The 26,895-nt window shown below is 40.9% G+C and overlaps 2 protein-coding genes across 2 annotated transcripts in view; both read right to left on the bottom strand.

Annotated features, from left to right (window-relative positions):
* Nucleotides 1-219: 219 nt before the first annotated feature.
* On the bottom strand, nt 220-2,035 carry zgc:112001 (uncharacterized protein LOC550384 homolog). Its single transcript, XM_064339723.1, has one exon. It carries the CDS (start codon nt 1,756-1,758, stop codon nt 865-867), a length of 894 nt encoding a protein of 297 aa, XP_064195793.1. The 5' UTR covers nt 1,759-2,035; the 3' UTR covers nt 220-864.
* Nucleotides 2,036-11,840: 9,805 nt separating this feature from the next.
* The window catches only part of LOC135257215 (leucine-rich repeat and fibronectin type-III domain-containing protein 2-like), an 89,115-nt gene continuing 74,060 nt past the window's right edge, over nt 11,841-26,895 (bottom strand). Inside the window, exons 4-5 of the mRNA XM_064339722.1 lie at nt 19,454-20,850; nt 11,841-14,875 (exon numbers count right to left, since the gene is read on the bottom strand). Coding sequence (XP_064195792.1) covers nt 13,909-14,875; nt 19,454-20,829 — 2,343 coding nt within the window. The 5' untranslated portion in view covers nt 20,830-20,850 and the 3' untranslated portion in view covers nt 11,841-13,908. The remainder of the gene's footprint in view (nt 14,876-19,453; nt 20,851-26,895) is intronic.

Raw genomic sequence — 26,895 nt, 5'->3', positions numbered from 1 at the left:
GGGAAAACAGGCAGTTGTCAGTTACCAAGACAATTGATTGAGATTGATCACTTTGAGGGTCAGCAAACCTGTTTAAACATCAGTGATCACCATGGCCTTTTGATGTTCTGATGGTAACAACTGTTACATCAACCTTTGCAACTGAATAGTGAGAGGGAACCTATATATCAGGTTAATAAGCCAAAGTATTCTTTACAACACAAACAAAACATAACTCACTTATTGATATGCAGGATATTCATTTATTCAAAAACAAAACTGCATGTGCATTAGCATCAACAAATGCATTATGCAGCTGTCTGTTTTTATACATTATTTTTAATTTATTTAGTTCTTGACAAATTAAATGTCATCTTATAAGATGGATGTAATCATTAGGAAAAAATAACAAAATAAATATTTTTTTAATATCTGAAATTGCATATATAAAGCTGATATTTCATATTCCCATAAGAAACAACTCGTGTTGTATAGATAGTGGATCTTAAAACATTCTTATATTTATTAAAAATATAAAACAGCTATGCTGTATCATCCATTAATATTTCTTCGATTTGCAAAAAGCCAAAATTATAACCTGCACTAAAGGGAAAAAAAGAAATACATGTTGGGCTTGTAATACTGATAAAACATAATCAGTGTACAGGCATAGTGTACTACAATATTGCTTTTCAGTCAAACAGATGATACGGTTTACATTTCATGAGGACGTACATAGTCATTTGGATTGGCGGTCTCACTTCAGTTACCAAATAACATGACGTGCTTGAGACACTCATATACCATGCAAGACTTGTTCAATACATACATTATATTACATCCGTACATATTCAATATTAAAAACTACATAAAATACAAAATTGCCTACAACACTTGTACTTGCAGCCGCTGTTTGCAGGGCACAGGGAGCGGCTTCAATGAGGTCGGAATTGGGAGGTCATGCAGGCTTTTCGGAAATTGCTCCGGGGGCAGCATCAGAAGGATTTTTTGCATAGCTATGAGAAAGAGTGGAGCCGGATTCTTTCCGACGAGGTGGTTAAATTTGTCCTCTCCAAGAACCTTTGACCAGCACACAGGGTCTTTTTCGAGGGATTCCTTCATTTTAAAGCGTATCTCGGGCATGAAGAGCAGCAAATTGTCAAGACATAGCTTTTTGGCTCCCACGTTAACTTTGGAGTCCCACAGCTGCTCTAAAATGACGTCCAAAGGCGTCATGCCATTGTTGTCCTCGGCTTGGGGCGAGGCGCCGCTTCCCAGTAATAGAATGACTGCCTCTGAGCGCAAGAGCTCACAGGCCAGATGTAATGGGGTCTTACCGTCCTCCAAATGGAAGCATCCGCCGCGGTTCAAATAAGAGCGGAGTGCTGGCAACCGATGCGCCACCTGGAGAATAAGACCGAGAATGTCCCTTCTGTCATATCTGACAGCCATTGCCAGGTGCGGTGCCGAGGACGGACAGCAGCAAAAACGTTCACCTGGCATAGCCAAAGCCTCCTCCGAATAGTGACTAAGCAAGTGCTGTGCATAGGGTTGATGATCGTGTACTATAGCATATAACAGAGCTTCGGAAGGAGTGTATGATCTTTGGCTAGCATTCTCTTCCCAATAAAATGTTTCCATGGTCCGCATGTCCTCTAACATCCACACAGGCTTGTGATCCCGCACAGCTTGGTAAAAAAGAAAAGAGAGGAATTTTCGCTGTCTGCTTTTATCTTCCGTCTGGAGTCTGCCAGATTTGCCAGTGCCATTTGCAGACATGACGCGGTGCTTCGAGAAGGTCGTGGTTGAATTTCTTCCTTGAAAGGATGCTAGGAACCAAAACTCAGATTCATTCGTAACCCGAAAGCGTTAGCACAAAATTCACGTGTTGTCCCAGCGTCTTTTTCATCAAAGTCTAGAAATTAAACACTCCATGTAGCTTTACATGTGCCCTATCAGATATATACACACAACACACGTTCACACGCACATACTGTCACACACACACCTACACGGGAAAGCGAATCTGACAGCGTTTCCCTGAAATCTCACTGCAGTGCGGTCTGACTACGCAGGCGCCACAACTAGATGTTTAACCTTTTGTGCACTGCAGAGAATTTTTTTTATTTATTTGGCTGACGCTCTCATTTTGCACTAAGCATTACTGACAACGGTTTGTCACAATATTATTTCAACTTCAAGGACATCTTGACACAGTTATGTATGCAATCCTTCAAGAACTACACTGTTAAAATTACCTGACTTTTATAATAATAGGCTATTTAACAACAATATTTCACAGTAAAATATTGTAATAAACATTTTACTGTGAAATCAATGGTTACCTGGATTTTACAGTACGATTTAACAGTAATATTTGAGTACGTAATCAGAATATTACTGTCAAATCAATGCAGGCCAGGCAATTAATATAGCATGATGATGAGAAAAATAATTTCATATAAAAATTTCAAAGGTGTGCTGGCTGCTTCTCATCAGAATTTGCAGATGCCACAGATTTTGTGACCCAATTTCCCTGATTTCCTCCGTTTTTGCGGCTTACCCTGATTTTTTGGCAGTTGTTGGATGTCAGCCTGTCAATCTGAACGTTGCCTGTCAACAGCCTACGGTGTTTCAGCGCCATGAAAAAAAAATATTTGGCCCCTTCTTAATTTCCTATATTATTGCACATTAGTCACTTGGAATGGTTTCACATCTTTATACAAAATTTAAAATTAGCCAAAGGGAATCCGAGTAAACACATTTTTTTAAAATTTCATTATTTCATTTATTTAATGAAAAAAGTAATCAAACACCCATATCACTCATGAGAAAAAGTAAGAAATGTCAAATAAATGTGTTTTGTGTTTACTCAGTTTCCTTTTGTCTATTATTACATTTTGTCTAAATATCTGAGACCATTCAGTGTAACAAATATGCAATAATAGAGGAAATTTCATGGCACTGTATTTGTATTGGCCTACGCATTTTAACAATAGCCTATTGCCAAATGCTGTGACAATGTAGGCCTACACAGATTCTGGAATTTGTGGGGATCAAGATTATCATCCTTGTCAGTTGTTGCAAGAATCCTTGTCAGTTGTTGTCTGCCCCAATCAACAGTATTGACGCCCGTACTCCTTTCTCCATTATAGTAACATCAGTGACAATAGGCGTACATAAAGACTCAAACCTCACATTGTACAACATATTGTCCCGAAGCAAACTTTAAAGAAATATAAATGGACACACGATAACCGTGTTGTACTTCAGCAGCCTAATGCAATTTGAGCCTGCTCGAATTCGAACAACGTTCTGTTAAATTATAGGCAAAAAACATACTTTCTTTTCGTGATGGAATTAAGCAAGAAAATGCACCAGCCTGTCAATGTAGTTCATTCGTAGGCTGTTCCTAACCTTCAATTTTTTTTATTTTAGTTGTTCCCCGCTGCTGTGCATAAGATCTATTAATTGAATCATTTGACGTTTCAAAAAAATATTTTCAGTTTTCCGTGAATTTCAACAACTAGCATAAGTTTTTATTGTTGAATAAGTTGTAAGTTTTTTGTGTTTGTACCTTCGGATTTGGGTCCTCTATCTGCTGCTGTCTTAAGTGAGTCATTTTCCAGAACATTCCAAATTAGCCGAAGACCCGTAACAATCACAAAGATACAATACAGTGACTTTGGAGACAAATACAAGACTCCTTACCCCTCCCCCAAATGCTTCTCAAATAATCATCTAAGCAATCATCCTTGTTGCTTTAGGCTTCCTCCTGTGGGGGTTTAGGCCAGGGTTGTCTGTGAAGTGTATTGTGACAATTGTTGTGAAATGCGCTATATAAATAAAATTTGATTGATTGATTGATCTCACCAGAGCTGTTGACCTCGCTGACCAGATTGCATTTACCGATAGATCTTGCTAGCAGTGTTTGAATTTCGGGGGGAATTGGGGGGCTCTGACCCCCCTAATTAAGACTTGGACCTCCCCAAAAGAGTTTAAAACAACAGGTCGGCGGGGTCGAAACACATATATTCTTCTTACCTGTAATCGTAAATATTACAATTTATTTCCCATCAGTGGCGTCAATAGACACCAACCCTAGTGCATCACATTTCACAGCTTTCAAAATGGATAGAAGAGGTTTGCATACTCTCCCTCTAACCCCACCCCCCGTTTCCTCCTTACAAAGAGGTATGTAGTTACCTGAAGTTCTTTGTTGAACCTGTCTGTGCCAGAATCCTTGCTGCTTTGCATTAATTCACATGCTTATTCATAATAAATGATCATTATGAGATGCAATGTGTGGACTCTCTTCTAATGAAATGCTAAATGCCTTTTTTCATTTCATGAGATAAGTTGTTACATTGTTTGTGTGGTCTACCAATCTTTCTGGAAGCTGGACTACATGCTAGGTGACTCCTATTTGTAGCTCTACCATGTTGGACTGAATTGAAAATACCACATTATTCTCTAGAGGATAAATTCAGTCTGACACATGCCACAGACAAACAGGGGCACAAACACACAGACACATAGTAAAGCTCGAATAAAACTGTTCTCGATTTAACCAGCACAGCGGGTGATCAGTCCTTGTGGAAATCAAATGACATCACCCCTGGAAGCGCAGTCTTTTATTATTATTATTTTTGTTCCCGCTACTTTCCAAACCTTTGACCTTTTCCAGATTGCTTTGGCACAGGCACTCCCAATAGTCATATTGCTATACAGAAAATTTCCCCCTTCTCATCAAAAGTTTCCTCCTTTTCTGAAAAAAAGAAAAGAAAAGGTGAACAGTCAGAAATGCTCATAAGTCTGTTGGCCTTGTACTGAACTTGTTTGTGGTGCAGTGCAAGACTTTTGTTATGTTCTTGCTGAGTGGTCTTTTGTATCCTAACTGCCCCAGCTGAGTAGATTATTGTGTAAAAATGATTGTGTTTTAAATGTTGCTTTTATAAGTATAAAGTTGGAAACATTCTTCTGTTGATCTGTATGGATATGAGGACCACAGATGGAAAATGACCTGTTGAAAGTATGGAATTAAAATCCTGAACTGTAACCAATGGGGGGGAAAAATCTGTTATTTTGTATTCTTGCATAGTATTCTCAGAGAAGCCATTTTTGATGATGCATATCAAATGAGTGAATAAGAAACAATGTCTTGTGTGCATACTACTACTGACTAGTGCTGACAATGGGTGATACAAAACACAAAAACCAATTTACTCCAATACCTCAGTAGATTATGTGTGCACACTAGTACTGGTCAAATGGAAATATTTGCAAAAAAATAAAAAAATCAAATAAAAAAACGAAAAAAACAAAATTGATTTTATTTTTAAAAATGAGTTTTTTTTTTTTGCTGCCACCCTTTCACAAGGGTACGGAAATCGGAAATAGAAAAAAACATGGAGTAATATCAACAATATTAGAATTAAATAAATAAAGTTCTCTGTATTTACTTCATTGTTCCTCTGGAGCGTTCTCATTTTCTTGCCTAAAGGCCAAAAATGACATGCGGTGGTTCGATAGCGGTGACCTGACCTCCGTGTTCACGTCCCGTGGAGTGTCAGGTACAATTATCTTTAAATGGTGTAGCACGCCTTGTTCTGAGGCCACACTCAAGTAGAATGCACACTCACCGCACATTACTCACGCCTACGTTCATAGCACTAAGGCAGACGGGCAGAAGATCGGAAACACATTTAAGTCTAAAAGCAATTATAACACCACAAGCAGGCATGCTGTGAGGAGATGTGGCTTTTAACAATTATCATGGCTTCCCAACAGTCTTTCAATAATTGGGACCATGAACGATTGCCTTGAAATCAAAGGATGAAAGGTTGAGAAAGCCTCATTTAGATGGGGAATACCTGCTAAGCTAATTGCTCTACTTGTCTGAAGGTGGACTGTTGCTAACCACCAGCAAAGTCTGACAGGAAGCAGGGTTTTAAATCTTTGATTTCACTCTGATATTGACGATATATTGACATTTTCATCGCAATAACAACATAATTAGTTGTTAGTTGTAATAACTAGAAATCTGTTGTATTACACCTTGCAATGTGTTGTATTAGGACAAACTATGACCTGCTTATTTACAAATTTCCATAGCTAGGTTGCTTGTTTCATGCCACCTGGGTTTTTGTAGCCTACAGTAGTACTGTTACATTAGCCCAAGAAGACAACCTTTATCAGTAGGAAGGCTTTTCGCTCTGGTAAATTTGGGAAATTTTTCAGAGCAGTACTCAGGTTTTAACTGACAGTTTCGTTGAGGATAAGAAAGAAGCCAAATTGTCTTCAACATTAAACTTTGTTCACTTTATGCATTTCTTAATGGTCTGGAAATTTAGATTCTCAGAGAGAAAATTCAGATTGAGTTCAGATAATTCCAATTATCGGACAGTTTCCTAAACTCAGATCCTGTTGACAATCAATGAAACAATGTTACTGCCAAAAATCTTCTATTTTTACAAACATTTGCCAATATTGTCACCTTAGTTTTCAGTAGTTATGGTAAATGGCTCACAAAGGGAAAATCACAATGAATGTTAAATCTGGGCAAACTGTTACAAAACAGTCCACACCTTAATGTGACCACACGTGCTTGCTCAAAGTTTTACCGTGTTTAGCTGTAACAGAGCCTTTACTCAAGCAAACTAGATGGGAGAAACATTCAACGTTAAGCAGTCAGTTTTAGCCTCTAACATTATGTTGTACGTGCCATTAATTTTATGACTCAATAATATTTTTATTGTGGGGTGGGCATCCCTTCTGATAATTATAGATCTGAATACACAAATGTTACACTTTCATATCAGTTAATATATCCCAATGGCCATTTAATTAACCAGTGTCTAATGATATTTATAAATAGACTGAGGGAGAAAGGGGGTTAACCCCCCTTAGTTTTTATAATGCCTGATTGTAGTCATAGGGCACATCATTTGACCTGTACACAGTGGGACATAGCCTTTCCACTTACATTTGATGTACATTGAAAACTTCAGTTCCCAGTAACTAGTGGCAGTATGATATAAGGTCTCCCCCCATATCCAACTTTCTGGAAAAATCTACTTTACAGTCACAATTTGGTCTTCATTTTACCATACAAATACAATAAGGAGATTTCCCTGTTTAATTTAAAACAATTAACTAGAAAGAAATATTTGACCAAATCTTTAGTCACTCTACAAAATTATGGGATCTTCTCTTTGCTTCTACACAAGTGGAAGCAATTATAGTGCAATTCTTACTAAATTTATGGTGTAAAAGACCCACTTTCTCTTTTTGCTTGGTGTTATCATGTGTCTTCATATATATTGCCCTGTATGTTTTGTTCAGAACGATAAATTTGGAAATATGTTTGGCCCCATGGATAATCCTGAGATAATGCAATTCACATGGTAGAAGAATATTATTATAAAAAGGAACTTTGTGTTGGACTTGCAGTTGAGTTGTATGGTTGTTTGAATATTTTAAAGGTTCAAGAAAGAGGCTTGGTATAATATCTCTCCACCCGTTGAATAGTCTGCAATAGTCTCTCTCTCTCTCTCTCTCTGTCTCTCTCTCTCAATCTCTCTGCTACTTAGGCAGAGATGCAGTTCTGTAGGAAATATGGTCTCCCTCCACATGTCAGTAACCAATTACATTACAACAGAGGCTAGTACACTCACCCCCAGGCTACGTTGTCACTGGGACAGGAGTGCTGTAGTCATGTGATGGGAGCTCTCTTCCTGCAGTATAGAAATTCACCTCTAGGGGGTATCCAAGTGCCATGTTTTTCTTAACAACAGCCTTGCAATACATAGAGGCCCCGGGACATGACTATTTAACAGCCAGGGGGCAATGTGAACTTAGGTTTGGGGAAGACTGCTGTGATTTATGAACATTCATCAACTATGACTTCATAGCTGTGTTTGAAAGATATGAACTTAATAGGTTGGACTATAAAATCGAAATAATAATACTAATACTACTACTACTACTACAACTACTACTACTACTAATAATAATAATAATAACATATTTATAGAGATTTTCAGAATATGGAAGCTTCAGCATAAAGAGTAGAAGACCATCTCAGCCACCATCACCTGAGTGATGCATGGCATCCATTTTACACCAGAATACCCACCACATTTGAGCATGGTGATGATTTCAGCTCAAACAATTATCTCACTCCTGAATAGAGATGGCTACATAGCAGATCATTATCTCATAGCCATATTCCACCTGTAGTCTCACATAATCCTGTGCGTCCTCTCATTGTGTTCCTCCCGTCCATCCATCCAACCATCCATTATCTATACCCGCTTATCCTGGGCAGGGTCGAGGGGTGTGACAGAGCCTATCCCTGCATGCATTGTGCGACAGGCAGGAATACACCATGGAAAGGCTGTCAATCAATCGCAGGTGTTTCTACCACCATATACTGTACATTGTGAACATTCTACCAAAAGCTGTAACTTGTTAAATACAGTATCTCACTATTCCATCATCTGCTCCCCAGTTAATTCATGCATATGAGGAAAAAAAAAGAGCTAAGATCAGTCTGAAATAGGCTTTATGGCAGAAATAAATTTTTATCAAAGTGCAAGCGAACCTTATTTTCTTTCAATTTTATGCAAGAAATTGTTAGATGCCCTTAACCTCTTTAAGAAGTATTTATGAAGAAACAAATTATTAATGCTTGGGAAACATAGCAAAGTTATGTTGTACTAGTGGATTTAAAGAACTGTCCCACCAAGGTTTCCATCCATTTTATAAATGTAATTTTCTCATGATTATGTTCTTTGATTATGTAAATTTCTAAAAATATTTCTTGATTACTTTCTGGAACTGTGAGAGTTCAGAAGTGCACAGCTGATATTAGAAGACCAGTTTAGCTTTTTTAAAATAACTACTGAAAAAATCTCCGCTTATTGACCTTCTAAATAATGCACGGTCTTCTGAGCCATTTCAAAAATAATTCAGTGAGGGAATATGGGAGTACTTCTGGAATTTTTCAGAATAAATTCTATTAAAATTCAAATTCCACAGGCAGGGCTCCTAGATTCCATTTGTTACAAGCAGTCACTAGCACATCTCCCTTTGGGCTGAGATGACTGGACTTCTAACAAAGACATTCTGTACTACGAGTTGCAGATCTTTTTGCATGTTAAAATGGATGGACGTTCCCTTCTGACGAAAGTAAGAATTCCAGTGAAGACAAATGGCTATTAATATGCATTAGTGGTCAGCCTGCATTACCCTAAATCTGAATCAGTTTAAAAAATCTCATTGACTGCCAATCACGCCTAAAGAGAATATGCAAAATACTTTGTTGGCATAGCTCCCTGTTCAGAATTAAACCAGGAAAAAAGAGACCAAACCTAAAATGGCAATAATTGTGCCATATTCAAAGATTGACTGGGTGGCACCAATGCATGAAGTCAATTCGTTTCTGTACAAAAATAAAGCATTTGACAGTGAGAGGACGTGCAAAATTGTAAGGACAAATACTCCCATTAAGCATTTTCCACAGTTTCTGTCAATTAAACAATTGATGCAAGTTAAAATAACCTCCACTGTCGAATGTTCTTAATTTCTTTCGAGGAAGCTTAATGTCATATTAAATTTGTTTTCTTTAGCGCTTGTCAGAGGAATTCACATTTTATTGTTCATTTTCTAGTGAGCTAAAGTACTTTCTATGCTTTTGCCCAACCCCCCCACCCCCATTTTGAATGCCCAATCATATACAGTTGTGCTCTTGCTAGTTCCCACAGCTGATGCAGGAGTGTAGACCAGCATGCATTCTCTTCTAAAGTAAGTGATGTCACTGCTTCATTTTCCACAAGCCAAGCTTACACAGACATGAGCTGAAGGAAGACACTTCATGTGCAGCATGGGAAAGCAGACTACAGGTACCCAGTCTCCCAGCAGGGGTCACTGGAGAGTGATGGAAAATGGATTTTGCCCGACTGGACCTTCTCTAACCCTTTGTGATGCTACTGCCAATTCTGTGACATGCTGTGGGGCTACTGGTCTGGTCAGGACTCGATCCTGAACATTGAGCCTATCCATGCACACTGCAACAGCCGTAACAAAATGAGCCATTCAGCAACCTGAGCAAAATTATTTTTAAACATTTTTCTCAGCAATATTCAAGTGGCCCACCACATTTCCCACAAAGATCAATGCTTTCCCCTCATATTTTGTGTAAGTAATGATGGAGGTATCGTACTGCTCCAGGTCTAAACTGGTGATACGCAGGCACAAAGAGGAGTGTGCAGAGGATGCTTGACATGACAAATGATGTTCTCTACTATATGCCACCAACACAGCTCTCTGGTACATGAATGCATCATGCTAACAGACAGCCAAGCATCTCTTAATGACCTTCAAAGCAGCCTCTGGGTCCTCATTTTCCATGGGTGGAAATGGCCTTACCTGTCATCCTGCTCACCTTTTACGATCCCTTCCCAGCACCCAAGAACACGAATAAGCCAAACAGCACAGGCCTATATTTGCCTTCAGAAATTTGAATATTGACAAGTTTAACAGCATCCCACCAACATTTTACATGGATTGCATCTATGCATTTGGAACAAAAAACAAAAACAAAAAACTTAAAGCTGGGTACAAAAAACAAACAAATACCCACTTAGTAATCTGCTTTGCAATAAATTCACCAGCTTATGTTGCATTTATTTGTATATGTGTCAAAAAGGCAACACGTTAAATGGTCTCCATGGTTTTGTTTGTTTTGCAGAGGTTCACCATTGTCACTCACGTGCTGGCCGATGCTGCTATCTTGAACTACTTCAATGAAATATTGGTAGAAAGGATTAGTTAAAAATATCTTAAAGTATGGTTCATATTTTCCTAAAGGCACATTTATGGGGAGCTGGATAACTGGATCAAGCTGGATCAAATATTACAGATAACAAATTCAACACTGCAGAACAGTGTCTATATGGAGCACTAGGTCTCATTGAGTTCATTGTGCAAGCTCTGCAGCTGTCTGACAAGTGAAGAGACACTGATCTCTTATGTCAGTTTTGCTGGATTCACCTTCTGGGGAATAGTCCATGTGTGTGCATGTGTGGGAGAGGAGTCTAAGTTTGTCAAAGCAATGAAGGACAGTTGTGTGGGAGGTGACTACTGGAGGGAAGTTTGATTACTTTCTCTTTTGAATAGCTTGCAGTTCTGAATAGTTAATAAAGTTCATTCTCTTGGAATTCAGCGTGTAGAAGAAATTCAAGCCATCAAACGCTGTATATCTTAGGCCATTGCAGAAAGACTGGAGACATGGTTGTCACTGAGCTTACTCGAATCTGCCAAGCACAGGCTCTGTTTACGCCGTGCTGCTGTAAGTACCTTTTCTGACAGATTATGTGAATTAAGGTCTTATTCTTGGCTGTGGCCAGCCTCCTGTCCCCCTGCTTTCTAAAGAGGACAGGGCTTAGGCTTCTATGTGTGGACAAAAACTGAGCTCCTCACAAGTCTCCCATCTTCAATGCATTATTATTCTGACCAACTCCGGGCTCCTCATAAAGACCCACTCCTCCAGTACCACACTCCACTCTCTCCAACAGTATCCACAGTCCATAGGGCACCTCACAAGGTTGCCCTCCTCACAGGGCCCCTTTTTACAAGGGCCCCCTCCCCTCTCCTCTTTTGTAGGCCCCATTCACATTTCTGTACCTCTGAAGTCCTCTCTCATCACCCTGCCATGTCTGATTTTATCTGCGACCCACAAATTCCACAAAAAATTCCACAAAAAAGCAATTAATTTCACACCCTGAATTATGAATATTTCCAAGAGATTCTTTTATAACCCCCCTCCTGGCATAAGTAAACCTAGCACATGAGGAGGGTATAGTGAATATAAGGTGGACTTTATAGAAAGAGGGACACTTGAGCAAATGAGAGGTATGTGTTCGAAATGTGTGCAGTGAATGGATTCTAAGCCAACGACGCCCTTTTTTTGGTAATTTTCTGTGATTTGTTGAATGTGCCCTTTTCAGGAATTCACAGAACTGCAAATATAAAGAAAAAAAAGGATTATAATGCATTCAGGACAAATAGATGATGTCAACAAAGGTTCAGCAAAACACAAAAGGAACACTGCTGCCTGCAAAGGATGACGCACACATGTTACCACGTCATGAAAGACTGACAATGAGAAATTGCAGATACATTTTAGGAATTCTTGATATTTATCTTTTTGTAGCAAAACAAAAGGTATGACCACAGAAACAGTTTCTACAACTCCAGATGAGAAACACACACAAACAGGCTGTACTGTAACAATACAGTTAAGCATCTTTTTTTCATTTTTTTTTTTTACTTTTGTTGAACAAGGAAATTATAATACGGCTAGTTTCCCCATCATACACTCTCATTCAGTTATCATACAAAAATGTCAATATACAGAACTGTACAAGAAAAAGTCATAAACAGAGGGAGACCACTGAGAACTAAAGAGAATGGCAGACAGAGTAGGTCATTGAACATTCCCACAAATCAGATGTCTCTCCCACTTGCAACAGATTGGCAAATATACAAACAAAACATATTTAATATTTATTTAAATATGCTTCATGTCCATGAATGGGTCTTGTACATCACTAAATAAATATGCATTTATATGTGTGCAGAATGCATGTGCGTGCCTAGGTATGAATATATAATGTATGTAACACAATCTTATGTTTATATATTCTCATTCACTGGGGTAGAAGGATTTATTTTCATTTCATCTGATGGAATTTTGAGAATAAAAGTTTTGTACAAAATGAAAAAAAAAATAAAAAAACCAGTATCACAAAAATGAAATTATTTTGAATGGAAACTATCAATTATAATTTCTTCCATGTGACATATTGTATAAACTGCCATGGTCAAAAGCCACCTGAGATCACACCAATCTTCATCCTTAAAGTTATTGTATTCTTATATTTGTTATTAAATATGACAATTTTATAAAAAATAAAATGTTTCGATTTTGTAACTTACCATGAATAAAGAGAGTTTGGTTTAAAATCTATGAATATATTTCTGCACGTAATGCATACCATAGTAATAATTACATTTTCTTACTGTTTTCCATATTGGCTTAAAGAAACATCATGGGAAAGATCTCAAGCAAAAAGCATTGCTTCTGTCACTGAAGCAAACATGATTGCAATTATGACTCATCACTCCACAATTTTCACTCAAATTTTCAATGAAACCTGTATTGACAAGCAATAACTCTTTGTGGATCAAAAGGGAACCAAGAGGAAAAATAAAAGCCAACAAAATCCAACTTTTGTTTAGAAAAATAATCTCAAAAGAAGGAATAAACAATCTGTACTGATGTGCGTTTTTCCTATAAAATAAAAAAAATGAAACAATACAAAATGAATTAATTACATTTGCTCTTAAGTTGCATCAAGAGTCTGAAGCACTGTGATAGGCAGCCATCCACCCGTATGATGTGTCCGTAGCCCACTCCTCTATAAATCCGGCTTGAACCGATATATGCGCTCAGCTGCAGGGCCCTGGAATGCCAGCGATCACGCCAGATTGACCCCGGCGCCATTTTGTCATTTCCCTCCCCGACCACTTCTCACCCTGCCCCACGCATACGCGCGCACCCAGCCAGCGAGTCTTCTCAGCCGGCCCGCGTCAGCAGTGCGAAGCAACACGATCTCGGACTTAGTCTTTGTCACATGGCGATGGAAGGCTGACAGGATTAACATGGATGAACTTCATGCGGTTGGGGGACTGGGACGGGGGGAGGGAGGGAGGGAGGGAGGGGGGCGGGGAATGGGGGAGGGAAGCAGTCCTGCTCCAGCAGGGTTTATGTCGAACACAGCTCCTCCCCCTCCCCGTCTTAAGAAGACCGGGTGTTCGTTTCACGGTTCTTTCTTTCTTTCAACACTGACCGCTGTTTCCCCCTCAAACAGTGCTCTCCATGACCCACTCGGAGCTCTCGAGAGCTCCCCCCTTGCTCTCCTCCACCTCTCCCTCCTCGTCGTACTGCAGGAGCATGCCGTTCACCGAGAGGCTCCTCTTAGTCCAGATTCGGCTGATCCTCCTGGGGTAGCTGGAGACCTGCGAGGGGGCGTCGGTGCAGGTGACGTCACCCATGTCGAAAGAGTGGCTCCTCTTGGGCTTATTGTCCAGGGGCAGCATGAGCAGCCTGCTGAGCGTGGAGTCCATTGTCCGGCCCAGCAGAGGCTCCTTGTCGGTTGGCGGCTCCGCGGCCGTGGCGGCGGAGGCCCCAGAGGGCCCCGGGTCCCTGCTCTGGCCCCGCAGCTCGAGGGAAGTGAAGGCCCCCAGCAGGTGGTCCAGGTTGGGGCAGGCCTTCGAGGAGGTGGTCCTCCATTTGCTGGACAGCGCCCCCTCCTGTCCATAATTGTCGCCGGCGCCGCTGTCCACCGGCCCCGAGGAGGATGAGGAGGAAGAGGAGGAGACGCTGCTCTGGAGAGAGCCGCACCTGAACTCCACCACCTCGTTCCGCAGGGTCACCTTGGGCTTGGACTTGGTGGGCAGCAGCCCGTTCCGCAGCATGCGCCCCCCGTTGGTCTGCGAGTACGTGTCGCTGACGCTGGGCAGCTTGCTGGCGGGGGCGTCGTCCTCGCCCCCGGCCTTGTAGCGCACCATCAGGATGACGATGAAGACCAGCAGCGTGGCCACGATCACGCCGCCCACCACCAGGATCATGGTGCCGCCCAGGAAGTGGCTGCGGAGAGACTGGCACTGCGGGTACTCGTCCCGGGTGTAGAACTGCACGCAGCCCACCACGTTGGTGGCCGTGAGGGTGGTAGCCGTGTCCTCCCAGGCCGCCAGTACGCACAGGTCGTACTGAGTTCCCGACACCAGGTTTGTCACCAGGAAGGCTTTACTCGACGCTGGGATCATCCTTTAAGCAAAGGAAAAAAGATGGTTGCCATTAATTGTTCGTTAATAAGAGCAGAAAAAGCAAGAAGGAGAATGAAATAGGAATATGAAAATCACAAAAGTAACATAATGGCCATTCGGGTAAATGTAATTATAGGAAGGTAAACAGAAATATGGTGAATTACATAGCAATTACATTTTTTCCTGAATTCTGTGTCTAAATACAAAACCGGGGAACAGTAAATTTAATTTCATCATATAACTATGGTTATATAAGTTTGAAATGCATGCTTAATCACTGAGCATTTAATCACGGTACAAAAATGCCTCCTGACACAGTTCATATATAAAAGGTGTTAAAAAAGGGTGCTATAAAAACTGGCGCTGTTTTACCTCCTGCCAGTATTTCTAACATGAAACAGAATTACAGCATTCATGTCCATGGGTTTTTCTATATCCTAGATTCTAAGAAGTAGCATTGGTTAGTCTGCAAGCCATCTGTTCTAATATTTACCACCAAGTACAGGAGGTCAGGAAGGTATTCAAAAAATAAGAAAAAGAAAGTCACAGGAGAAAATTTTTTTTTTTGGACTGGTGAAAATTTTTCAACTTTCAAGCAAATAGACCAAAGGTCACCAGACAAATGTTATAAAGCTTTGCAGAACTGTAATGGAAACCATCCGCAAGCATACATTTTGCGACTTTGAAAGACTGTAAGCTAATGCAGCTATGACTGTCAAATAAGTACCAGCTTTGAAATATCCTTGTTATGCCCATCTGCCCATAAAACATGACAAATATGGCTCTCTGTCCAGCTGGCTGACTGTGAGGTGATATAAGAAATTTTATATTTTTTGCATTGTACAAAAAAGAAGTTTTTCCTCTTAGTTTATCTCAACTTGTTAATCTACCTGTATCTTTTTGTTATTTCATGCTGATTTAAAGTGTTCACCAAACCATTATTTTCCTGACACAGGTGTCAAATCTGTATATCAGACTCGGACCTGGAATCCTCATTATATTGTATTTTTAAAACTTTCCACTCCACTCCACACATTCAATATAAATTTCACATACATTTCAGAAACAAGCTGACAGTGTTGTCAAATGCTGTAATCTATACTAATACAGTTTTCCTAATACTCACTATTTCAAGATAAACATCCAAGGTACCTTGAATGCTGTAAAGAGTTTGTAAAGGCACTATACTGAATGTTGGTTGAAAGGTGTTGAAATGGCACTGAATTATGGTTATGGATTTTAATTTCAAACATTACTCACTGATATACAAATGACTGAATGACTTAAATGTTAAATATAATACACCACCTCATAATTTAAAATAAGCACTCCTCAGGAACATCTCAATGCACCTTGAAGTACAAGTTCCCAATTTTAAACGTGATAGGGCTGTTTTGAGAGATAATAACCCAGGATTTATAAATCAGTAAGGGCTTCAGTGTTTTGCATATGTAGATAAACACCATCTGGGGTCCTTTTTAAAATAGCAATACCTCCAATAACTAACTTCAAGAAAACTTCAAACTATCCTGTACCAACTAAAATATAATTGTCAGATATGCACAAATTATAGAAAGTCTTCACTATACACTTCAATATGGTTGCTGTCTTTCCTCTGTTCCACTGTTTACACACATTGCGCTCTTCCACATGGCTTGGCCCTTAAATTTGTTACTCATACTTAGCAGAAGGCTGTTACTGTGGTACTCCTGGGATTCCAACTTACAGTGCTGTATCTAAGCATTAAGTGGGCATAACCTTCACCTCACACCACAATGCAGCACTGGGGCAGAATTTGAATATTGACTATTTCCATTTTAAGTGTCTTGGCGATGTAATCTGTTGCTCCTTCATAATTGCCTTCCTTGTGCGGAGAAGATGCTCGCGTGTTTTCTGACCTATTCCCAGGGGGGCTGCTGTTCTTCCGAGTTCATTTTGATTGATTTCAGGCTGTCAGCGTCAACGGGTTAATTTACTTTCATTCAAATACATCGGAACAAGGTGAAATTATGGAAAATACAAGGCAATGCTCATCATAAAAAGTTTAGTTTTTTTTTGTCTTCGGGCAGAAAATGCAATTTAGGATTGCATTGCTTTTTTTCGGCAGACAGCATGAGGCAACAACAATAATTAGAGCAAGTCCAAAAAAACTGCCCCTGGATAGGAACTGGCTAAGGCTGCCCAAGATTAGTCTTTTGCATTTAATATCAATGCAATGTCAATCAAAAAAAAGAAAAAAAAAAGCTTAAACTTGTTTTTCTCACTCAAAACACTTAAAATGATAAACACGTTTTCATTTGAGAAACATAAACTATTTTGCGCCGATATACTGTAGGAGCTGTCAATGTATGTACAGTACTAATGGATTTGTTGGCCTCCTTTCTTGATTTAAAGACAAAGAATACATGATCAACAGTTATGTAATTAAAAAAAAAATGTTTTACAAAACAGAAAACCTCTCAGTCAGATACTTGCTAAGCAGATGGCTCACCCTGTGTGACACACATAACTTCCAGTCTATCATTTATATTGTAGGATATTGTTTCTTAACTAAGAAAATTGCCTTGCTTTTAACCCAGAAAATGAAACATCACTTTAAGCAGTGTCTCCGGGCTAAGAGCTCAGTTCGCTAAACAAACAGTAGTCCCACACCATCGCCTTTGAACACAATTTCGTTGACACAGCCTTGTCTTAGTGTCAGCTAAGAATATCCAACAGTTCCCCTGAACTTGCCGCTTTTAAATATAGCACCAACTGCACGACAATCCACGACATGTGTGGGCATTTCATTATCAACTCTGAGACACTTGGGTCATCACAAGGTAAAGTATGGCTCAGGGGCTTCATTGCTGTTCAGTGTGAAATATTACAGTATGTACGAAACAGATGCATAATTCTCCGTAACTGCATCCGTGCTTTACCACAGGCATGTATTATTCATACGGATGCCATCATTAGTGCATTTCAATTGCAAATCTTTTGTGCCACTTCATCTTGCTTGACTGTATCAGCACATTATATTAAAGATATATGGATTCAGCTGTCTGGCCTCCGTGTTATATTTTACCCTTAACACCCTGGTGATGGCAATACTCCGCAAATTGACAACCCTTATGAGTCTGGGGCTCATTTCACAATGAGATATGAGAACATTTTTACTCTCAGATGTCAAATTATTCCAAAAAATGTTTCATGAAATTTTGTTTCCATCAGTTCACAAAAAAAAAAAAAAAAATCTGCTGCCACTTCAGGGGCAAACCCGGCTTCCAATTACTGTTAGTTTGGTTGTGCTGAGAAACAAAAAGCAATTAAATGGCTTGTAATTGTTCACCATTATTGGGTGTTAATTATTTTTATTTCTTAGTCTTTATACATGTAAGTTGTCCCTAATGGGGCACTTGGCTCAGTGTTTTATGGCAAATTAACAAAAGCTGCATTTCTATCCTTAAGCAAATGCCGTGTGTGCTTAAATGCTCGTGTGAGTCAGCTGAATTCAGCAATCCTTTGGCAAAAAAAAAAAAACATGGTTCATTTCATGTCTTCCACAAGTTCTATAATAAGATCATCACTTATTAGATCATATTATAATGCCATATGCCATATGCCATTATACTATCAAATGCATTATTATTCATTAATTTTCTATTGTAATGACTTGTTAACGTGGTGACATCTGGTGGGCCATGACATCAAGAGCACCACTTATATGTGAGTGTTTCTCTGGAGCCTGAAAGTGTACCTTTCTATCATAGTTCAATGCTGTACCAAAATCTTACTAAGCCTGTGTGGGCCAAATATGTAATGATGCTCTGGCAATTTCCTATGTTTATTTTCCATATAATGTTGTTGTCATAATTTATTTGACAATACTCTCTCTGCAAACTTGAAAAGTAATATGTGGAGAAGCAGTGGAAGACTGTATGCGTTGATGACTTGCTGGAAAAAAAATCAGTAAAAAAGTTACTAGATCAGGTCAAAGGGAATGTGACAAAGAGTTACATTGAATATGGTGAGGATTAAAATTTCACACCACACTTTTCAACTTTTCACTCGATTTTGAAATGAAAAATGAAATCCTATTTAGTGACTGGATTTCCTTCCTGGCTGGTTTCACATTAATTTCAAAATGTTCTGCATGGTTATCTATAATATATGCCTTATGGACTGTAACCAGGTTGACAGACTATTTAACTCAGTGAATTGAGGAATTCCCTCTTTCCTAAGGTTTACTGAGCAAGGGAATATGGGAAGGCTTTCAGTTAATAAGATGTCAAATGATGAACATAAAAACAATAAAAAACTGTTGTTTTCTATTCAGCACCTCAGTGCATACGCAGAACTATTTGCTGACTGAGGAATCATCCATCACCATAGTAAATTGTGTACATTGTTATTCATTGTGTACGATGTTATTGAACCATGTGCATAATAGTGCATTGTAAATTGTGTTTTGCTGAACTGTTCATCGCCATTGTCCAATATTTTGCAAATGCTGTGAGACAAATTTGCCCCATGGGGACAGTAAATGTTTTTTATTCTCTTTGCCATTCATTGTAGACCCCTTTCCCATTTTTTTTACCTGTAGATCAGCACTTCATCATCAGAGCAGTTGTACTGAAGCTGGTACATTTTGACTTTGGGTGCTGCCTTGCTGACCGTCCATCCGACCAGGGCTGAGACCGCTGTCACCTCCGTCACTGACACTGCCTTCTCGGGTTGAGCCTTAGGTTCGCCCTTGGTGGTCTTGGTGGAGCTGGTGATGTCAGAGAGCCGGGACTTTGGCTGTGAGGTGCGGCCCGTGTCGTTGGTGAGGTGCGGGAGCTGGACGATGGACAGCTCCACAGTGGCGGTGGACTCCCCGGCCACATTAGCCGCGATGCAGGTAAAGGTACCGTAGTCCTTCGACGTGGTGATGAGGATATCCAGCGTGCCATTCCCATACACCACGGTCCGAGAAGAATTGGCTATCAGCCGGTTATCGGGAGTGATCCAGTGGATTGTGGGTGCGGGGTCACCGATGGCCTTGCACTTCATGCTGGCGGTCTGCCCCTCCAGGACCAGCAGCTTGTGGGTGTGCTGAGTAATGAGGGGCTGCTCACAGACAAACTCCTCTTCCGCAATGTGCCAAAAATAGCGCCCCTTCAGGTTGGGAGGGGAAGCACAGGTCTCAAGGTCATCATCCCTCTCCAGCATGCGCAGCCAGAGAACCTCGCAGTTGCAGTGCAGAGGGTTCCCGCCGAAGCTGAGGGACAGCTGGGGCGCGTAGGGCGTGGTGAGCACCACCGTGTCCTGGGCACGGGCGAAGATGGGGTCGGGCGGCAGCTTCTGCAGCTGGTTGGAAGTGAGGTCCAGGCGAGCTAGCCGCTCCAGGTCGGTGAAGGTGCCCTCTGGGATGTAGTCAATGAGGTTGTGGTCCAAGCTGAGCTGGTGCAGATTCACCATCTGCCGCACGGAGTCCCAGGGCAGGCCCCGCAGGTTGTTGTAGGACAGGTCGAGGTCCTCGAGCGTCAGCGCCAGGTCTTCAAAGGCCCGCTCCGAAATGCGCTCCATTTGGTTGTTGTTGAGGATGAGGTGCTGCAGGTTGATAAGCCCTCGCAGGTCGTCCGGGCCGATCTCTGTCAGGCGGTTGTTGTCCAGGTGCAGCGAGCGCAGGGTCTCCAGGTCGGAGAAGGAGAAGGGCTGGATGAATCCGATGGTGTTTCGGGACAGGGTCAAGTCCACCAGGCCCGTCATGTTGGCGAAGTCTTGCTGGGTGATCCGGAGGATGAAGTTGCCGCCCAGCCGCAGCTCCACCGTTCGCCGATCGATGTCCGGGGGCACGAACAGCAGGCCTTTGGAGGGGCAGAGCGTGCCCAGCGACTCGGACAGGTTCTGGCAGACGCAGTACTTGGGGCATGCGCGGGCCATGGTCACAGCGGTTCCCAGGAGCAGCAGGCCACGGAGCACTTTGTCCATGGTCAACTCACACGCTGGAACCTGCGGAGAGGACGAAGAGAGAAAACAGAAGGCTGTCTGTCAGCTCAGCGGGTTCACACTGTGCTCTGTCAGACGTGGCACGGACACAGGCTCTTCCCTTTGTGAGAACATGTTTTCACAGGTTCTATGCCCTGCCTTTGAACCCTGAGATCCAGCAGTAAAGGGAATCAGCACAACTGCCACCTGTCAAAACTCATCGATGCTGGATGACATGATCAACTTAGCTACCTTTTAAATTTCACATATTTCCTGTGCCCTTAGTTTAACAGCTACATATTTTCTCCGAAGTAGGTGGGGGTTGAATTATGGTGCTGTAAAGTCATCACGGCCCTACTGGCAACCACCTGCTCCATGGGGGATTACTGTTTCCATTTTCCTCTCTCTCGATTCTCAATTCTTTTTTTTCCCCACAGGTCCCCTCTCTGTCATATATGCAGCCTGCATACACTACATCTAACTTATGACTCTGTCCAACACCAAGCAAACCCTGATCACTTCAGAAGCCCTGTTTTACACTCAACCTTGCGTTTGCTTTGCTCACATTCACCTGTTCATGCTGCTAACAGGGCTAATTGTTTTGCAATTTCTTCTCAACTTGCATCAGCTCAAAGCAATTATCTACCAAAACAAGGTGTATAGGCTGCTAATACTTTACCTGGCAAGGGACTGAGGGAAAACTTCCACTTTTCTGCTATGCAAGTTTTTAATTCTCCCAATAGATATTTTCCTTTACTGTAACTATATATACCAGTGAGGGGACATCCCTTTTTCAAATCCAGCATGCATTGATCGAATCACATCCATTCTATTACTATCCCTCTAAAGGATTTACCTTTTGCTACCATAATATCATAACCAATCTTGTATCTGGCATGACTTGAATGATTTAAAATGTCAGACTGAATAAGAGACTGCCAGATTCACTTTGAGGTAATCTGTAACAATTCCTTTATGGAGTGCAATATCAAATAAAATTAAGTGAACAGAGTGATGTAATAAATGCTGCATCACATTTGGAATAACAATGCACATCCAGTACATCAGGTATACTCATACTGGAGAATGCATTGAAAAGGGCTGTTTAAGCATTTCTATGAATTATCTGCTTTTTCTGGAAGTTTGTTTCTGGAAAATAAAATAAAGGCAATTTTTCAGAATATCATCAGGAAAAAAAAAACAACAAAAAACAAAAACAAACAAAAAAAAACCCCAAAACAAAATGATGACTATAAGAAAAAGTTCCAGATTGTACAAAGGCTCTTATATAATTCAATTTAAGAGGATATTTCACCCAAGGTCACCCACAGAATCGCATTTTACACATTTTACGCATATTTATCGAGCTGAATGATTTATGTGAAGCAGTTCAGACTGAGTATTTTGCTCATTCGTTGGCGGAAGGGCACATCTGTGAACTGAACCCATGACCCTGACACAAGCCCATTTGCTTAGCCAATATCACTGATCCAACTTCTTTTTTTTTGCAATACTTTTTTTTTTTAGCTCATTAGGCTTGAGAGACACATGCTTATTAATTGTTACAGTTCTCAGCTCTTTGTGCCCCACACAGCACATCATTTCCCTTGAACGGGCAGCCTTGGAAGCCCAGACCGTTTCAGTGACAGATGGACGTAAAAAGCGAAGGTAGTATTACCCTAAAGATTTAGCCTAGCAATTAGGGAATCCGGGAAATGAAACAGTATTCACCAGACCATTGCATCGTATTTCAATGTTGGGAGTGAGAGGGACAAAGAAAAGTCTATTCCAAATAATTAACTGCATGTCCCTGTTTCTGTGAACCAGGTAGTCACATTTAATATAATCCAATTTCTTATGCCTTGCCAGTTTCGGACTTGGCTCTATGAAATGCTTCATTAATCCTTTTCCAGTTCCGTAACTGGGGCTTCAGTAGCTTTGTCAACCCAGAAAACTCTCTGATGGCTTGTCCTGTGGGATATTTCCCTTTGGTATAACAGGTCATTTTGTGGAGCCTCCTTCATTGCATTTGCTTTGCATGATTACTAGCAACATCAGCTGTCCCTGCTGACTGCAATGAGGTTAATATATTAATGTAATTGTTTTTTCTTAAAGTTATTTGATTAAGCCACTGTGGAGCTGATAAACTGTTTTTAGGTGTAACTTACCTATAAATGGAGGAACTATTTTCAGAGAGGATGCTGCGAAGAAATACAACAACCTGTAGTTTAATTTATTTTGTTATCATGCACAAGGATACATCACTTAGTTAAAATAATTTTTTTTCTTCCAGATCATCTTTTTCTTTCATATGGCAACAAAATGTTGAAAATACATCAGATATCCAAACAAAATAGATACCTTTTTAAGTTATGACTATTTGTATTATCCTCCGTGCTTGTGCTTTAAAACTATTCATTTCAGCAAGGTACCGAAAATAAATGGAAGTGAATTTGAGACTCCACAAAATTACTTATGTTATACCTAAGTGAAATATCCCTTTAAGAATCAGTAACAAGGCTTAGAATAGCTCTGATATAATGATTACAGATCTAGACTTGTGTAATCTGGCTTTCCAGGGGATTCTGTGGAACACTACTTCTGCATCTTTGACCTACTATCTAGCTGTTCAAATGTGTAGAATATGTGCAAATGTGTAGAACCTATTTCCTGTTGGTGGACCACAGGCAGAGTCAATTCAAACAAATGAATGAAAGGATCGGAAGATGCACTTTACGCACTTATAGGGGCTTTTTTTGTATTAGTTGAGGTGATGTCTGTCACACAGCAGCCATGATGGATTGAAACTTGTAATAACACTGTGCAAACATCTCTCAGCTGAAAGGAGCTGAGAAAAGTCAGACTGACCTGAAATGGCACCGAGAAGAAGCAGGAGAGAGTAAGGAGGCCAATCAAAAGCTTTAAGAGGTAAACTTATGTCCATTTCAGACCCCTATAAATGTAGCCTCTCACTACATCACAGAATGGGAGAACTAGGAAATGTCATCATTTTGGCTGCAAGAGACACTTGCTAAACTTGTCTGCATTCCGACGGGGTGTCACATGACCACTTTCACAGGACAGGACACAGGACGTTCTCACAGGAGGGCAGACTCCTGCTGCTCAGTGCCACAGAGCCAGTTCCTCATTGCAAATTGGAAAAAGACCTTTCCAGAAGGGTGTTTGAAACCTCATTCTGTCGGCAACAACGTCCACTGCAAGGAAGGCTGACCTCCGTCTGGGCTAACTGCTGAGAAACCCAGATTTGCAGACTGGATGCAAACTGCAATTCAAAATAGATAATGCGGGGAGGAGGAGGGCTGCTCAGCCCATGTGCGGTGTGAGCAGGCTTTGCCAAGCACTTAACCAGCTCAACTAATCAGAGAGACCTCAGACCTCACACATACGCATGAAGGCCGATGCATTAAGGACCCCATATCATGCGTCCCAAATCTGGCACATTCAAATCAAATCAGCTGCGTTGCCTCCTCTGCGCCTTTGATGGAAAATATGAGTGACACAACCAAACCCCCCCCCCCCCCCCTCCCTCTGCCCCCACCCAAATGCACCCCCCTTCAGAAACATCGCTTTGCCTTTCTCGCGCTTGATTACACACTTCTTCTCATTTTGGGCTTTATTGAACTACTGACCTATGTAAACGCTCTTCTTAGCCGAAAGACAATGAACATCGGGAGGGTTAAGGACTCACGACGCCCTGACGAGCAACTACTTTCAAGGTCCTTAACTTATTGATATATCTGTCAGCCCACCTCCACCTTTGTCGCTTCCTGTCCTCGGTGTTCCGCACAGCTCAGTCTGAGACCATCTCATCTGAGAGTTTGATTCATGAGGGAGAGTCTGGGAGATAAGGTTATGACATTGCAGTCTTGATGAAAACGGGGCTCTGGCAAATCCCAGACAAACAATTATTATCAGCTGTTTGCTCATTGTACCTGTCGTGTCAGAAATGGAATTAAGCCAGTTTTTTCAATACATCACTCTCAAAGGCAGACATCCCTTCATCTTCTTACTTGTCATATCAGTAGTAGAAGTAGTAGTAGTCGTAGTAGCAGCAGCAGCAGTAGCAGTAGTAGTAGCAACAGCAGCAGCAGCAGTAGTAGTATTAGTAGTAGTAGCAGTTGTAGTAGTAGTAGTAGTAGTAACAGCAGCACCAGTAGTTATTCTGGGAATAGATATGAGTTCCTAGTCCTGGTCACCGAAGCTTGCAGTGTCTGCAATGCTTTGCTCCGAGTCAACACTTCTAAAACCCTAATTCAGCAAATTACTGCCTTGGTATGAAAGAGAAATTCTCGTGGGGGCGGGGGTCGGGGGGCGCGATAGCAGAGGCATGTTGCCGTGCTATCTCCGAGGGTCAGTTAGCTCGTTACATCCTCGTATAAACCTCCGAATCGCAGCGCCTTTGATACAATGCCATTCTAATTCTCTCCGCATGGGCGCCTTTCTTTCTTCAGCACCAGCGGTCTCATTTATCAACAGTGACAGTGAGTTTTCCCAACAGACAACCACGGAGAAAGGCCAGTGTATTCAGTTAACAGAAGTAAAAAAAAAATAACCAAAAACATATGCCGCCGAATGTTCACAGGCCTCTGCGTCCTTTGTTAATCGTCTCAACTCTTAAAACATGCGGTTGTTATCCCCTTCCAAAAAAAATGCAATTCAGGAACCAATTTTTTTCATGTTGGTATAATTATTTGAATTAATCATTCTTTGGCGCGGGCATTACAGAATGATTTTTCATTGTCTGTCTGGTTAATTAACAATTCATTTGCACACTGGCTACCCATTACTATTTCCCCCCTTCGAGGACACGTATTAAGCTTATTTACAGACTATTGTGCGCGCCGCATTTTATTACACGTCTACTTGATAGATTACAATGTCTTACCGTTATGACAACAATACAATGATGATTCATTCAATGAAACAATGCAAAAAGAAATGAATACAATTCAGTAGATTACATTGAAAAGCAAATTTCATAGTTGTATTACTTATAGGTATAATTTCTAAGCAATATTCTACTGCAGTCTGGTAAAAAGACTGACCTGAAAATGCAAATAAGTCAGGAGTTAAATGAGGTAAATGACAACAGGAATATACAAATCAGTCGCTCACCAGACGTGCCTCATCCATTAATTATCCAAATAACATCATGGTATGCATAATGCGTACGTATAAAATCCTGGGCATACCTGGATGCCTATAATTATGATTAGCCTGACTGAAAGAAGACACTTCAGTGACTTTGAAAGATGTGTGAATACCAAGGTACATTTAGCAAGAACTTCATTGAGCAATACAGCTTAACTGGCTAAAGGTTCATGAACAACGGCGTCTGAAGTGATGTCAGCACAGAAGTGTAGAGGAAAAGCATTTTCACCAAAGGGAAACAATTGGGATATTGCAAGGCAAAACAGGTGAGCAACCACATATTCCGTTGACCACATTTTGCCCTGGTGTGACAGTAGTCAGTTACATTGAAATGGTGGTGGGCCAGCACCATATTAAATGATGTCGTATTAGTGTTTCGATGTTATTGTTCAATGCCTGTATATTATTTGCGCATATGTCCATGAAGAAGCAAATCTGAAGCCGATTAATTTATTGATTGATTTGCTGCAAAAGAATCCTGAGAATCAAACACTGGCTGCAACATGGGGATGTAGGTAACCACTTAAACACTGACACCTGGCCTTCACCCTTCACTGAAAGAAGTACCACAGCAAATGTAGTAAACTGGAAGGCGTCTAGGGTGGATCTGGCTTCTCTTCACGTGTCCTCTGCTTTCTGGTGATGGACTCCGCAAAAACCCTCGTGTATAGACCACATAAACCAGACTTTATTCGGGATTTCTCGGATTTTATGTCTTCAATCATGTCTAGATCAGACAGAATTTTCATTGTCGGCGCTTTTAACATTCATATCTATTGCTCTTCTAAACCCTTGGTTAGAGAGTTGTTATATCTTGTTTAATCTTTTGCTTTCGATCAGTGGCCCTATGCAAAAGTATGGTCACACACTTGCCATTGCTCAATCCTTGGGTCTTCC

The sequence above is a fragment of the Anguilla rostrata genome, chromosome 6 (assembly GCF_018555375.3).
Source record: "Anguilla rostrata isolate EN2019 chromosome 6, ASM1855537v3, whole genome shotgun sequence".
In the NCBI taxonomy this organism is placed as follows: Eukaryota; Metazoa; Chordata; class Actinopteri; order Anguilliformes; family Anguillidae; genus Anguilla; species Anguilla rostrata.
The sequence above is the reverse complement of the archived record's forward strand: the minus strand, read 5'-3'. Positions and strand labels throughout refer to the sequence as shown.

Excerpts from the sequence above, each read along its gene's own strand:
- zgc:112001 (XM_064339723.1), bottom strand. The coding sequence starts at position 1,758 with ATGTCTGCAAATGGCACTGGCAAATCTGGCAGACTCCAGACGGAAGAT.